We start from the raw sequence: 15854 nt of genomic DNA, 5'->3' as shown, positions 1-15854 counted from the left end.
CAGGTCAATAAAACACAATGGGCAGAGTGCCAGCAGATTCCATGTGTGCATTAACTTTCCCTTGCCACTGAAAATAACAAGGCGTACAGTAGCATTAACGAGGCCTTGCATTCAACTTGTGTGTCAAGGTTACAGGAAAAAACTAAGCGTAGAGCTCAGGCACCACTTGAGAAAAGAAGGGGGACTCCAGCAATGCATTTGTACGCTTCCTCTTTGTTCCATATGGGAAAGAAAATTCTTTGGCCTTAGCAGAGATCACAGCTAACCAGAAAATGGCAGAAGTCATCTATTTTTTTCAGTACTTCATCTGTTGAGTGTCCCAGAAAACTTATTTATAGGTTACTGCAATCACTTTAAAGGTAACCAACAGCTTATCTAAATATAACCTCATTTGCAGGTACAGTTCCTACTGAAGCCAATTTATTTTAAAACAAATGTGCATTACAACTACCTAAACTGTACCAGTTTCCAAAAGCCCAAGAGATTTTATTGGACTGTTACTGATAATGCTGGTTACTCGATATTGCAAAGAAATGGCAAAGTCAATGATGGTTGCAGTTTTTGTTGTGTTCTTATAATTTTCTTCCCTTGGTCCATTCCTTCATGTTCCATATTAGACACGTACAGAGCCCAGCACTAGGCAGGTCATAGTGACAGAATAAGATGCATCAAAACGGTGGAACTCCCTGCATGAAATCGTAACTGTAAGGACACAGAAATCTATTTACTGAAGCAAAGAACATCTTTCCTGAATACCACTGTCTTGGAAAAAAACTATTACAAAATCCTGGCCATCCCTTTCAAGCAACAAAAACTTCTCAATTATCAAACAAACAGTAGTGACCTCTACAAGAGAAATACTATTGTTCCTAGAACACTGAACCAAAAACCTACCTAAAAGCCTTTTCTGCAGTTAGTTCTTACCTTTTTAAGATGACCTAGTCGGAGTTTGAAGATTTCTTCCTGTTCATGGTATTCTGCTAACGTTAACCTGCATGGAAGAGACAGATCCAATGCATTAGGTCTCAACGCATGTGATAAAGTGAACAGTCTGCAGAATACACATCGCCAGTGGAAGTGACAACTATGCAGAGTACGTCAACAGTTGGCAGGAAATTTTTAGGTAAACTCTGCAATCTATTTTTTTTTAATAGTCTATCTAAAGGAGACCAAAAGCTTAAACCTTGATAAAGCACACATTAATTTCAAATCCAAGTCCCTAACAACACCTATTTAGGCTAGTGACTGACTTAACAAAGAAAGCTAAACCATAATCTAAATATGGCTGGTCAAAAAAAGTTTCATAATGTTTTCAATGTCTTTTATAGGCAAAGTGTGTCATGTAGGACAGAAGCAAAGCAGAGCCTTACACAAAAATAATGACAGATCCAATCACTAGTGAAAGTTAATGTTGTGCTTAGTTCTTTAAGGTTAGAAGAAGTGGATCATTACACTCATTTTCTCACTGCTACCAACATGGAGTTTGGTAAAGGCATCACATGTGAACATAAAGTTATGAAGCCCAGATCAACTGCATTGGTTTACTACATAAACAGGATATGCACGTTACAGCATATAAATAGCTTTTTTGAACGTAAACTGAGTTCAAAGAGCATCCCAGGAGGATTCCTGTTGCAGCAGTTATGCTCTGCATAGTACTTATTACACAGGTTAGTGTATGAGGTGTCCACAGCATCAATACCACAAGTAGTTTGAAGTGGGGACCGAGTCCTACATCTGTGCCAGGGCCATGGGACCTTGGCTCACTGTACAGTAAATTGAGAGCAGGCAGTATTCAGCTGATAAAGTGCTCATCTTGAAATGCCCCAACATCTCTCCACTGCTGATAATGCAGAGGGTCTGCATAGCTGAAATAATTGCTATAGCAGTTGTTAGCTGATAAATTTAATGCAAAACTCACAAGCCAAGTTCCCTTTGAAAGAATCTCGACCATAAGGAACTGCTTATTACAAATTAAAGATACATACAAAACACCCCCGGTACCATAAATGCTTACATGGTGTCTCATTTCAGATAAAAGTATGCTAATTCACACACCCGCCATGCTCCCCCCTCAACAGCCTGAATTTTAATCAGATTCAGCTAACTGAAAAGACCATCCCAAAAGTTTAGGTCTTTGGTTGGTGTTGCTGTATAAGGAATAAAAAGACAATTGAATAAACCAGCAACAAGCTTTCCACATGTTCTTGTGCACAAATGAAATACAGGGCTAAACACCAACAGTGTACCCATTAAGCAGGAGATGTAATGAGTACCACCAGGCTAACACTGCCCAAAATAGCTGCCTATTAGCAGCAAGCATTACAAAAATCGAGGGGGCTCTAAGACAAACACTGCCCTGTTTCACAGAAACATGCTTGAAATACACTACTTCTAGCACAGCTGAAGACTTTAAGGTTGCCCAAGCTGCCCTAACAAATCTTAAAAAGCCCCAGCAGATTAATCTTCCTGAATGAAAATCTTTTTCTCATTCACAGGCTAGAAACTACTTTCAGGAGAGCACGTGTTTAAATTTGCATCATGGGACCTTCCTCTCCTTTTTAAGACACAGCAACAACCATGAATCAAAGAAGAACCAAAAACCAAATGAAGGAATTTGGCTGTCCACTTCTCATTCAACTTGCCTAAAAGACAGTCTGTAAGAATTCCATATGAAAAAAAACTCCTTCCAAAAATCAGAAAATTTTGTACCTGATACGCATTGGTCCAACAAATGCATTTACAGGTCAACTATTGATTAAGCAAGTAGTCAGTCAGTACAGTTGCTTCAGCTGACTTGCAAAAACAATGTTTTCATAAGCTAAAACACTCCACATGAACCACATCCGTACACTGGCAAGCAGTTTTTTATCAGGAACGCCACAAGAAGCTCTTCTAAACCACAAAGATAAAGCCCTGAAATATATCAGCGAAGAATGATAAACCAGCAAGAAACAGAGAAAAAGACCTGGTAGCAGAAAAAAAACCTTACTAGCAAACCCAGGTAAAGGCAGATTACATCAAGGCAGGCTCACAACATAGGCAGAAGCTCACTAGGTATCACAGACACCGTCATGATTTCCAGGCATATCAAGGCCTGCGCTGTCATGTCTGCAGAATAAGCCACAGTACAGCTGCACCAGTCTGCTGGGGAAAATCATCCCTACAGAAATGGGGAAAGCATCACCCTGTCCCTTAGACATGACAGGTTACCACAAGGAAGAGCAACGCTTCAAAATATCCATGCGCAGACATCCAATTTACTTCTTCAAATCCAGCCACAACGCAAAAGGACGGCTTTAAAACTTTATTTAGCTCTTTTTAAGCTCACTTGGCCAGAACGAGGGATAAACGTCTCTATTCAAGCTACCCATTTGCAGAAAGCACACAGTGCCCTCCAATACAATACACCTGATCAGCAGGCACCAGCGTCCTATTTGGGGCACTGCCCTGGTTGCTGAGAGCATCCTGAATACCACGACTCACCCAGTCATGTGCCATCTCTGCAGTGACTGCAAAAGGCAGTGGGAGATTTTGCTTCACGTGCACTTTTAAAGATCAAGACCAAGAATTCAAAGGGCTCCAGCAACTCTGAGGTCAAGTCATGCCCAGGAGATTTAATAGTGCAAAAAGAAAAGTGTCATTGAGAGTTATGGTATTAGCCAACAGCAATAAAATGAAAACTGTAAAGGAAACTGGTAGAAGGTAAGGGAAAGTCTCTGACTTAACATACTTCCAACTCACAAAAACCTAAAAAAAATACTGTTCTAAATTTCTTGTGAGACACAGCTTTCCTCTCCAAGAACATCGGGACTCTTAAAGCATCAGTAACTTCAAAAGAGGTAGGAAAAAAAAAAAAATCTTCTGTAAGAAGAAAAAGTAGCACTTCAACTACCTTTCAGTTTCCCTGACTCAGGTGTCTGTGAAGGACTGCTTTGGAGATACAGGTCAATGCTTAATGCACTGTCTTCACAGAGAGCATCTTTTTTCTTCAGTATACCAAATTAATTGTTTGAAAAGCCTCACCAGGAAGCACAGGGAAATACAGGTTTCTAAACATGTACACAGGGAAATAAAGGTTTCTAAACATGTACAAGTTTTTTTTCTTAAAAAAAAAGCACCATGTATCACACAGTGATACCAAAATCGATTCTGAAGTTGCAACACTTAAGAAAAAGACACCACTTCTCAAACCTGACGCAACAGGGATACTGAAAAAGGTACTGCGTTCAAAAGAAGTTAAGCTCATACAAAGTCTGGACTCAGCAATGGTCCTTGTTTTACTCCAACGAAAACTATTTAGAACTGCAGCCAGATGTTGCTGAATGCCAGGCTAATTCCACAATATTCATTTGTGCATGGAGTGAAGCCTAGAGGCAAGGGCAAGATTCCATTTCCCAGCAGATATTTTGTGCTGTAATCAAAGCCTGCAGCTTTGCAAGGCACCAAGGCGGCCACGTAACCTACGTTTCATTTTCTGCTCCGTTGGTCTTGTTCTTGCGCTGTTTCTGCTCGTTGCTTGCTGGAGGGGTCTGTCCCATTGCAGGGGGCTTCCGTTTTGCTAACATTTTTCGTTGTCTTTCTATTTCTTCCCGCTGGGAATTTATCCTTTCCTGTTGCCTGGAAAGAAGAGAGTAGAAAAAACATGAAGCAGATAACTGATGGCATGTACTCGGTTGTCTTCAGCACCTGTTCTTAACAGACTGGATCAATGAATTTCAAATCAGTTGTACTTATAAGATACTTATATCTTATGTCTGTACTTATAAGTAACAAAATATTTTTGTACAGAAAAGGGGGATGTGCCAAACATTATGACTCAGATTTCTTAAAGGTATTTTTACATAAAAGGGGATTCTTCTCCTGGCCCACAGAAACCTTTCAGTGAGTGAAAGGTTTTATTCATGCAGAGGATATCCAAAACCAAGGAGTTGCTAACCTCACGGAAAACCCAGGGATCCATGGTATGTCACTAACTTTCCACACACTTTTTCCTAGAAGGCTCTGTTCTAAATCTCAGACTTTCCTGTGAAAATTATTCCTGAAGTCTGGCACTGTCTGAGAAAGTACCGTTATACTTCGAGGGTAAACTATCCTTAGTTCTCTGAAATATAACCAACACCGTTTCCAATTTCACTAAGAAAACAGTCTCTCCTCCAAGATAAAAAGATTATCTTAAAACATTTTACAGTGATAAAATAACTCTTGAAATTTCAAGTCTAAATGACTTGAGCATTTACATACTTAATTCACTTTTTACAACAGACTGACACTGCAGGTAAATATCCCAGAAGTATTTCTTCCACATCTTACAGCACATACTGAGGAGGAATTATGAAGTCCTTAATCTGCGCCCAACAAGAGCTGCACCTCCCCATCAGACTACAGAGAAGTGATATGATTTTAAAGGATCACACACAGCTCTCTCTAATGCAATTAATTTGCCAAGTCCTACTTAAAGGTCTAGCCCAGGTGGGAATTTACTGGATATTTCCATTAAAATCCTCCATAAAAGGGTCTCTGATCTTCATTTCCAGGTTTCTGCAGCCCCTTTGATCACTGTTACCAGGAGGCAAAAAAAGTTAAAGAGTATGGATTTTCTCTTTTAAGCTTCTCTACTTTCTACTTCAAAAAAAAAGGAGCTAATTAGCCTTCTATAACTAATATATGCAAGTATGCAAATCAAACTGATTGACTCAAGACACACGTGAGAATTTGGTCCACCCCTCCACTCTAAGCACTGTGCAGCCAGGCAAGTGCACTGAGAATACCCAACACAGCAGCCTCCTGCTCTCCAACTCAGAGGCCAACTCAAACAATTTGGTTCCAGTTTCAAGTCTCTGGAGGCTTAAGTGGGAACATATTTCTCACTTCAATGTGAAAACATTCCCCATTGTCAGTAGCCGAGTTCCTATCTGATCCTTTCATGCATCAGTCACACCGTTCTCACATTTTGACATGCAAGACATCACACACAACTGCTTAGTTTTTCTGTCTCTGCCTCTGAAGTTAAAGACAACTCTGTTTGTCCTCACTTGATGAGGTTCTGGAAGGCATAGCCATCTGTCCACTGCTCGGTGAAAGACGCCCCGTGCCGCACCGTAGTGAAGTGACCTAGCCTCAATCGATCCTGCATGCTCTTATCTCTGCATGCCATCTTCTCCTGTTTTGACTGAAAACAAAATAAAACACATGTAAAAATATAAGCCATAAATTAGCAGCTAAGAGCTGTGCTGTGTTTTAAATCACTCCAATTCATACCACTTTCTATTGTTTCAGTACTGCTTATCTGAAACCCAGCTCAAAATCATTGATAAAATTATTGCTGGTGCTTCACACTGCTCTGATAGGCATTTGTCTGACTGTCTCTTTTCTGACATTTCAGCCTCACCTTTCCTTCCCCATTACTGCTTGTGCAGCTCACCCGTTCTGTCATCAGTTGAAATCAGTCTAGTAGTAGGATTAAAACTATCCCTTTGTATCAGTAGCTTAGCTAGACTCCAGATGTGGCTCTGCAGGCTCTCATTCATTCAAACAGGAGGTGAAGGAAGAAAATGCACCTTGAATCACTGTTAAGATTAAGATACAGTGATCAGGCAGCTCAGTCCTAGACTTGTACCACTCCCAGAAGTGACACAATCTCAATTAGGTCACCAACACGCCTGAAAACTGGTGTTGGTGTCTGTCACAGAGTGTTTCTGGTAAGCAAGAGAAAATTTCCAAGGCCTGAGATGAGAGCAGCAAAGTTTTGGTCAGTCAGGATTAAAGATGAACGAGAAAAGCTCCTCACTGGAGCTACACACCAGCTACCTGAATGCCAGGTCTACGTAACACCTAGCCCAGAGTTACAAATCCTCCCAGAAAGGGGAGTCTCATTCAGTCAAGAACAATCAGCTCTGTGACAAAATCAACTCAAACAGACTGCATGTACTGGCCAGCACCCTGGTAGTTTTGCCCATCCAGTGCCCACAAACAATAGATGTAATTGGCCAACAGGTGAAAGAGCAATTAAACCCCCACATTGTTTAACCATCAGGAAATCTGGAAATCTTTCAACACTGAAGCAGGCTGGACGCTGGTAAACAGCAGTCTGGCGCTTTCCCCAGTGCCTTTAATGTGTTGTTTTGAGTGTTATACAAAGCAATGATCTCCAACTTTGCCATTTGAAAGAAGGAAAGGTCTAAATCACTTGCCCATGTCACAGAACATATCTGGCAATTTCACTGCACAATGGGATACTGCCCTTGTATTGCCAGAGCTGGACAATGTTGCTTTTCAGGTGTACCAGTTTCCAGTAATGTCTGCTGCATTTAGAGCTCAGACTATTTCACTTGAGCAAGGGAGATCACTCTTTGAGACTGTGAAAAGTAACCAAACCAAAACACTCAGAACCATTTGAATCTTAGCATTACATTCCTGTTTGCAAAGAAATAACTCAAGACAGAATTCTCTTTTATCACTATAGGAACAGGAGCAGGTTTTCACTGCTCAAAAGACAGAGAGAAGTTTTCAAGGACGTGAACTGTGATTGCAGAGATGTGCAAAGTCCCCTGCTCACCTTTTCTATAAGAAGCTTCTTGCTCATTGTTACACATCTATTCAACCGCTCCTTGTACTTCTCCAGCATCTTTTGCTGTTCATCTATCTGCCGTCTCAAATCGCAGTTGGCCTAAAAGTGAAGAGAGAAGAAAAGCCTTTGACTTTAAATCACTCAGAGCCAAACTAAGCATCACCTAGGAAGTTGCTCCAGGTAGCTGTAGGCATCAGATTAAAGAAAGCAAACCAATAGGATAAGAAAAGAAGACTAGGCTCCTCTTATCAAAACATCCAAGCCAAGCTCTTCAATTTTTAACCCACTCAAATCTTAATACCCCTCTAGAACAGGGTTACATATAAGAAACTAAGGTACAAAGAGACTAAACACAAGCACAAAGAATTTTTTAAAATTTTTTTTAAACATTTAAGACCTTGCCACAGCTACCAAGTCTCAAAATAGCTTAGTCATCCTTGGACTATCCTCCCTCTTTAGCCACAATACTGGCAGAGGAAAAGGATGGAGTAACTCCCTTTGCACTTTCAATTAACTCTTGCTTGAGTTACTATCCATCAGCCCTGCTATATAGACTGCTCCCATTAACAGCTGCTGTTTTTAACACCACCACAGCATACAGCAGGATTTTATGTGCAACCATTTTCATTGATAGAAAGTTAAATTTAACCATCTCCCTTCCAACCAAGTCTGGCTTCTGAGTAAACAGCAGACAGTAAAAAAAATACATCTATTTTCTGCTTTATGGATTGTTTTCCACAAACCTACACGTGCCTCTGTGTATGTCTCTAAGAGCTTCTCTTAGCTCTTTTAGGTGCTGAGACTGGACACACTCAAACACATAGAGCCTTCCCTCTTCTCCCTTCAATGTGTTTTCTAATCCTTTTCAACACTTCATAAGAGATGCCTCTCCAGCTGATGAAAGCTAAATCAATTAGAACTCTTCCATTAAGATGAGATCCTTAATTTAAAGGCATTTATCTTCTACTGAAGAATACTAATAGGTTAAAAGCAGCTTTATTCTTTAGGTTTGACCAAAAGATGTTCTCCTCATCTCTATACATGTCACTGAGTCTCATGAATGAGCATTTCAGAATACACCCTCCCAGCCTACTGAGAGGCTACTGAACACATTATTAAATGGAAAGCAGTCAGCTCCTCAGTATTTAGAAGATGGAAATAATTCTGAAGAGAAACACGTTACATTAGCTAGCAAAATGCACAAAAAGTGTGCCACAGATGAAAAAAAATAGGCCAGCACTGCTAAGGACACAAACATCTGAGCTACAATAACTCTGTGCTCTATAGCCACAGTCATGGCTACACTGCTTGTGGATTTGAGCAGGCCCAAACAGAGTATCTACAAGTCAGACAATTATCTTGCAGGTAAGGGATGACTGGATTTGTTTTACCTTGCGAGTGCTGGTTCTACAAATGGTACACAAAATCCTGCTCTGCAGCCTAGCTGGCACATGTATTCTAGGTGTAGCAGCTTTGAGAAGAGTTGTCCCACCTTAAATACTTACTCTTAGTAAGTCATCTATCCTCCCCTCCTTCTTCTCCAAGTCAGAGTTCTTACTGTTTTCTAGTGCAGATATTTTTTCCATTGTGAGGTCAGACTGTAGGGAAAAATCACCATAAACCACATTTAAGAAAAGCAGATGATATTTCATACAGTCAGCACGTAACATTACAGCGTAACCTCCTCTGATCTGAACAGTTAGGTCTAAGAAGGAACCAATCCCCTTCATCCCAACAGTCTGGGGAAGTACTTTCTCCATTCTTCATTTTCTTATTGCATGGTGGGCTCCTCCAGCACAGGAGGTTCAGTCAGATAGCACAGTGCTGCTCTGGAGAACACAAACTGGTAACGCTTAACAGGCTACAACATCCCCTGTGTCCTGCACATTTTGTTCTTATGGTTGAGTTCTGCCCACTCCTTGGTGATCTCTGACATTCCGTGTCCTTTCCTGCAGTGCAACATAGCTTATACAGGAAAAAGGCTTAAGAAAAAAACCCACCAAATCCCAACCCCTCAGCTGGAATATCAAATTTATGAGATCTTTCATGCACACAGACAACCACCTGCTAGACAAAAGACAATACCTGTGGGTTCTAAGGTGGTCCTGACAGAAAACACAGGTCTTCATTTTAAAATATTATAACAGATTGACAGCAGGAATATTAGGCACAAGTCTGTTTCTGACAAACTGGTGTATTAAGGTCCACTAGGGACAGGTGCTTTACGGTTCTTGAGTGAAACCTATTTGGAAAGTTTTATGGGGTGCAGCACATCTTAAATACCTTCACCAATGAAGTGACAGTTATAGCCAGGAACAGAAGACAAAAGACATTCTTACTGCTAGAGAATATAGCATATTTCAAACTCAGTACTCTGATTAATGCATGGGGAAGAAAAGGGGAAAAAGTCAGTATGTACATGAACACAACATCTAAAAAAAATGCCCAAGTCAACACAAGGGCATCTCGCTCCATGACTGCACACACAGATTTCACATTTATGGCTAGCAAGCAACTACCTTGGTTCTGAGGAGAGTTAGCAGAGACTTACCTGTGGAGTCGCTATATAACTGTTCTCCAAATTTCAGGCTTGCCTGGAAGCTAACACCATGAAGTAAGAGACAAACTTGGTGGACTGTTGCTTCTCTACACATGTCCCGTATGGGAAAGATCAGAAAGAACACCTGCCAACATTGCACATCAAGCAAGATGAGCCTACATCCCAAAAGACAAAGAGGAGGCCTGGGCAGGTCACCTCACTTCTGCTGTAACTTGGTTTATACTTCCTGACAGGCTGCAGGAAGCACATGTGACAAAAGCTTTTGTCACTGAAGGCAACAAGAAGGCTGTCTATTGAAAACCTAGGCTGCACTCGCTCCATCCAGCAGCAGAAAGTTTCTTTAGTAAGCGACTGTTATGTCGTTTTGCCCAATGCACAGGCATGCCTGCACTGTGTCAGATGAAGTCACGTTTCAGGATGCATGCTCTTACATGGGACTTCATCCCAGCTCGCCTTGCCTCAGAGCACTTGGAGGGCCGTAGCACTGACTGAAAATGCTAAGAAAACCGTGCTCATGTTGACTTGCTTTTGGCATTGCCAGAAGTGATTCAGACTGGAAGTCCCTGAAGAGGTTTTTTTTTAACCCTATCAACTCCAAACAGGTTTGGAAGGGAGAAACAAGAATGTATACATGTCCTCATCACGCAGTCAAGCATCTTCCTGGATTCTTTGCCTTAAGCGTATGCTACACCTACACCTCTGGAGAATACCATGAAGCTGAGCATCGTCAGAAAGCACGCTCAGATGATGTGTCGCCCTTTTCAAGGAAGATGGACCCTGTGGGCATGCTAAGCACAGGAGAGAATAAAAACATCTTGCTCGCTCCAGGAAGGACCACTATTTTAAGTATTGGTGTTGGGAGAGCAAAGACTGAAATCTGAAAGTTATCTCTGTCAGGTTCTCAAGTTATGGCATCATTCTCACAACAGGAATTCTCCACAGGCTAGCAAGAAACAGGGATCTTCACAGACCAGCATTTTAACAATACAGACAATACACACGACCCTAGTGACACAACAGAGCTCAGAGACTTAAGCTAGTTAAGTATCCCCAGAGGTAGAACTGCTGTTCTTCACGCACAAAGAACTTGTACCACCTGCTGGGGAGATGGAGAATGAACTTCCCCCAGCAATAAAATCATCTCTGACACAGAGTGATGTGTGAAAATGATTGACACAAAACTGTTTAAAAATCACTCAAGGGAAGGGTCAGTCACAGAGAAATCAGGGATGAAAATCAAAAAAAGATTAAAAGCAGGCTTGGAGAAGAAATAAGCTAGGTGCACTGTGGATAAAGCTGAACATCCTTATAAGCAACAGAGGACGATGACACAGCTAAAAGTAAATCTTGCTATGAAGCCACAAGAAGAATCTTAACAATTTCAAAGGCATCAAAAAGAGAGCAGCACAGTCAAAAGAGCTACTCCTCTTCTTGACTCCAGGTCAGTGAAGTTGCTGAGAAGCACTGCTAGGAACACATCACATTCCACCTTGACAGGACAAACTATGCCACAGGTGTACTCTGCAGAGGCCAAAGAACTTCCAGCTAGACTGTGGATAATTGTACTGCAAGCAGCGTGGATGCACCCACAACTCAAGAGCTTGAACAAAGGCATTCACAACTATCACTCAAGTTTCCTTCAGGTCTTTGCTTACAAAGAGAGGAAGAACATTCAGGATACAACAGAACTGAAACAGACAGAGCTAAGGTGTTCCCCTCCTGAGCACATCTGCACACAGCTGAAGAACTGTCCACAGTATTGACACAGAAAAGCTTCAGTAACAGATTAGGCAAACTGAAACAGATTAGCAGCAACTGAAAGGCATCCTTTACAGGATAAGGAACAAAGTTCAGAGTGATTCACTTCAATCAGTAGTTACAGACTGAGTTGGGACTACTGGCTCTTTTCACTGGAAACATTATGTCTACTACAAGCAGCATCCTCTGGCATGGAAGACAAGCTGCAACAAGCTTCAATCTCACATTCAAGAGATGTATTATCTAGTGTGCTATACCTGTGACTGTTTGTGCTGGATGGAAATCTGTTTTTGGGAAGTGCAGGAATGCTCAGTGTTCCCTGATCCGGTAGAAGATGGGCTGCCTTGCTGGGCCTGCAAAAGAAAGTTAGTGTATTGTTATATGCTCCTCAGCACGATCGCTAGTGCCCACGCAGATACATTTCTCTTAATATGGGAGGTGCAGCCTGGCCTGGGCACCATACTTTCATGCTAAGGTTTAAGAATGCTCTAGAGATTTAGTTCATTAAAACAAGAGAGTCAGTTTCTTTCAAGAAGTCTGGCCCAACCTGCTTAAACACAAAGCTTTTAAAAGCCTAATATAATTCATGTCAGCTGAGATTAAGCAAGGCCAAAACAAACTCTTCTCACAGCAAGACTATACTTCATTCTTTTGCTTTTTTTCATCTATCAGATTAGTCTCTCAGATGCTATTATTTTGATCGATGTAAGATTGAGTTGTTAACTTAAAACCCACGTCATTTTATTAAACAAGCAAAGTCTGGGACCTAGAACTCTTCACAAGGAAGATGAACTTACCAGAAGATGGTACACTTGGTCATCAATAAACCAGGCTGCACTTAACCACTGCCTTTGAGCAGAAAAGCTTCAAATTCCCCATCCCTTAACTAGAAACATCCCTTGGGATTCAAATCTTTTCAGAGCTGCTCACCGAGACAAAAGTAAAACAGAGGCCACCTCCCCTCTGTGCCAGCTGCTCATTCTCTAGCCGCTGTTTCGCCAGCATCACCGACATCAGCGTTGGCAGAGCAGAGTGTTCCTCCTGCAGTTCCTTTGCTGTGCTGCCGTCTACCCCATACAGCGGCTGCTCCACTCGCCGCTGTAACACAGTCAAAAAAAATACAATGAATTTTTTTTTTTTTTTTTTTTTTTAAAAAAAAAGATTCTCTGACTCTGCCAAAACTGTTGTCAGTGAAGCAGCAGCTCAGGAATGGGCAGGCAGTGTGGTGAGGATCTCATAACTCAAACAGTACTCCTGGAGTGATTGTTCCAATGGCAGACATCAAAAAGCAGATGAGGTTAACAGTTAAAAAAAAAGTAATGAACACACAGGACAGAATTCCTTGTCAGTTAGCACACCCCCTTTGCAAATAGACGTGTTTCAGGACAAAATAGGTTGTAGATGCAAAAATCTTAGTGCACTGCAACTTTGCCCAATGCATTCAAAATTATACTACTTGAGGTTTTATAAGGACTCATTTTAAAACGGCCAATGTCACAATACATTCGTTATTCTGGTGAAGTAAACTGAGTCAGAATTGCTAAATGACAGCAAACTAACCACCTCTAGGACCCAGACGTCACAGTAACCTCATTTCTGTCATTACAGCTGGGACCAATCTCCTGCAAGATAAGCAAAGTACTAACGCATTTCCAAAATCTTTAAGAGATGCATTGCATCTCTTAAAGGCCAGCTCCTTTCTCCTGCAGTAGACTCATTTTCCAACTGCGATACAGGAACTGGGTTCAATAAGAATCATTTGATCTATGTTGATTACAGCACTCAGAATCTCATTGCCCTCGCTTTAAAAGCCAGCCCATCACTGCTAAAACTTGGCAGTCTGGGTAATAATCATCTAAGTCTTTCCAAGCTGTAACTCCAGGACAGGCACATGCCACATAGAAAGTAAACAGTCAGGTCAGGCTTCAGTTTTTCTTAAAAACCTAAATTGCAACCTGAAGCACATTTTCTGGCTAACATTACAGGTGTCAAGAGTGTGCTTTCTTCCCCAAAAGAATGCTTGTATGTGAGAGCGACCTTGCAAGAGTCTGACGACCTGCAGATCATTCTTCTGATCAAAGGAGAAGCAAGGCAATTCAAAGCAGTCAAGAGATTTGAAGACAAGAAGTAAGACCCTGAAGCTACTACAATTCCTCCACAAGTTCTGATTGCAGAAAGTATAGATTAACTCATAGGTTTGGAGGAGGTTGTCTCACTGTGAAAGACATTTTAACACTCTGCTTTCTTCCTAGACCATACTGACAACTGTAATGGGCAAGATACTCAATCTTCTCCAATTTTCACTTATCTTCCCATTTTTGGGGGGCTTAGCTCAAACCTTCGATATTCAGTCTGTAAGAGGACAGATCTTGCAAATGCACATAATAGTTGGTTATGAATAAGCAAACATCATAGGTTTAGCTGCAAGAGTAAAGAATAGAAGATAAGAAACACAACGAGCACCTGCGTAAGGAGAGACACAAACTGGCCTCACTGAAACTAACTAATATCAGTCTTCACCACATGATAAACACTGTTCAAACTTTTACCTACTCAATACATACAAGTGTTGAATAAGAAAACTAAAGGAAGAATCAACTTGTCCCACTATAAACACTTGTAGAGTATCTCATCTGCTGGAATAAAGAACCGTCCCTAATACCATTCAGAGATGGTATTTCTTTCCTTAACTTCTCTTTAAAGAGGTGTATCAGTGAATTAATGTGACAGGAGGAAGGGCTCTTCAATTAACCACATATATTTTAATTTTTGTAAGCATCAAAGATATCTAGAAGCATACTCGATGTTCTCCCTTAAAGCAGCACTAAAAGCGTCGAGAATCTAGCAACATATATTGAATTCTGAGCAGAGCATTCAGTGTTGGGATTTAGTTCAGTACACATTCATGAACTGTGCAAAGGTCTCTGCAGAATAATGCAATCAGTAAAGACTTTGCATTTGGTTTTTGGAATACTAACCTTTGCCGTAATGCTCCATACTTTTGTGACACTCAACAAATGCTGAAAATTTTTAAATGCAATGCTCAAAACTAGAGATCAGACACCAGAGCCTCTGAATATTGCTTTGCTAGTTGAAAGAAATTTCTGTAGCTGCTCTGTGCTAAAATGGCTTAAAAATACTGGTTATTTCTTCACATTCAGATCTTGTAGAAATGCCGTGACAGCAAAATGGAATTACGTAACAAAAAATAGCAACAGATGTGCATGTATGCACACTTCTTTGCAGGCTTTTGCTAATGCTCCTTTCAAGTCACATGCACATAAACACAAGTAAAAGACCTTCCCAATATAATTATGGTATGTATGTTTTTCTGTATACCCAAAGGGTCCAATCAAGATCGGAATATCATTGTACTAGTGCTATACAAACATACAACACACTCCCAACTCGATGGAGAAGTTCATGAGCTACAATGGAACACAAGATAATTAATTTGTCAGTTCCACCTTTTATTAGGACAGGGATCTACCTGTAACCACAGAGCAAGCTAAAAACACTGATCTCGCATGCTTCAAGCTACAGATATTCATATCAGTTACAACTGGGCTAGCCACTATGACAGGGTCCTAGACATCTGGCTTCGCTGCCAGAACCCAGTTTCAGATTTAAAAAGAAAGAACTAAATAGAGAATAAGCCAGATCACTCACCAAGAGACCCTTCTTTCTTGTTCAGAACCTTTTATCACCTGTCTGAAGCACAGCCACCAACCTAACCAATGCCATGCCACCACTCTGTCCCCAGGGAGAACACTTACCGGCAAGGGGTTGGACAAGGAATGCTGCGGTGAGGATCTGGCGACAGGTGGCACACTTCTACCGGGACTGGTTCCTGGGCCACTTCCCCCAGCAAACTGCCCAAAGGAACACATCTCATCATCAGTAATTCCACAGAGATATCATATTTAAGCAAATTTAACAGAAACAGAAGAAACATATTAATCTTAA

At 41.1% G+C, this 15854-nt stretch overlaps 1 protein-coding gene across 4 annotated transcripts in view; it reads right to left on the bottom strand.

Annotated features, from left to right (window-relative positions):
- Positions 1-15854, bottom strand: part of TLK2 (tousled like kinase 2) — a 44228-nt gene that overhangs the window by 12011 nt on the left and 16363 nt on the right. For 3 of the 4 annotated variants that reach the window (XM_068418613.1, XM_068418614.1, XM_068418615.1), the window contains exons 6-13: positions 15665-15760; positions 12819-12986; positions 12146-12241; positions 9076-9168; positions 7559-7669; positions 6036-6172; positions 4468-4620; positions 925-991 (exon numbers count right to left, since the gene is read on the bottom strand). In XM_068418613.1, coding sequence (XP_068274714.1) covers positions 925-991; positions 4468-4620; positions 6036-6172; positions 7559-7669; positions 9076-9168; positions 12146-12241; positions 12819-12986; positions 15665-15760 — 921 coding nt within the window. The remainder of the gene's footprint in view (positions 1-924; positions 992-4467; positions 4621-6035; positions 6173-7558; positions 7670-9075; positions 9169-12145; positions 12242-12818; positions 12987-15664; positions 15761-15854) is intronic. The other variant, XM_068418616.1, reaches the window with a different exon arrangement.

This window comes from Nyctibius grandis, chromosome 26 (assembly GCF_013368605.1).
Source record: "Nyctibius grandis isolate bNycGra1 chromosome 26, bNycGra1.pri, whole genome shotgun sequence".
NCBI classification, from domain to species: Eukaryota; Metazoa; Chordata; class Aves; order Nyctibiiformes; family Nyctibiidae; genus Nyctibius; species Nyctibius grandis.
This window is presented reverse-complemented; position numbering and strand designations above follow the sequence as displayed.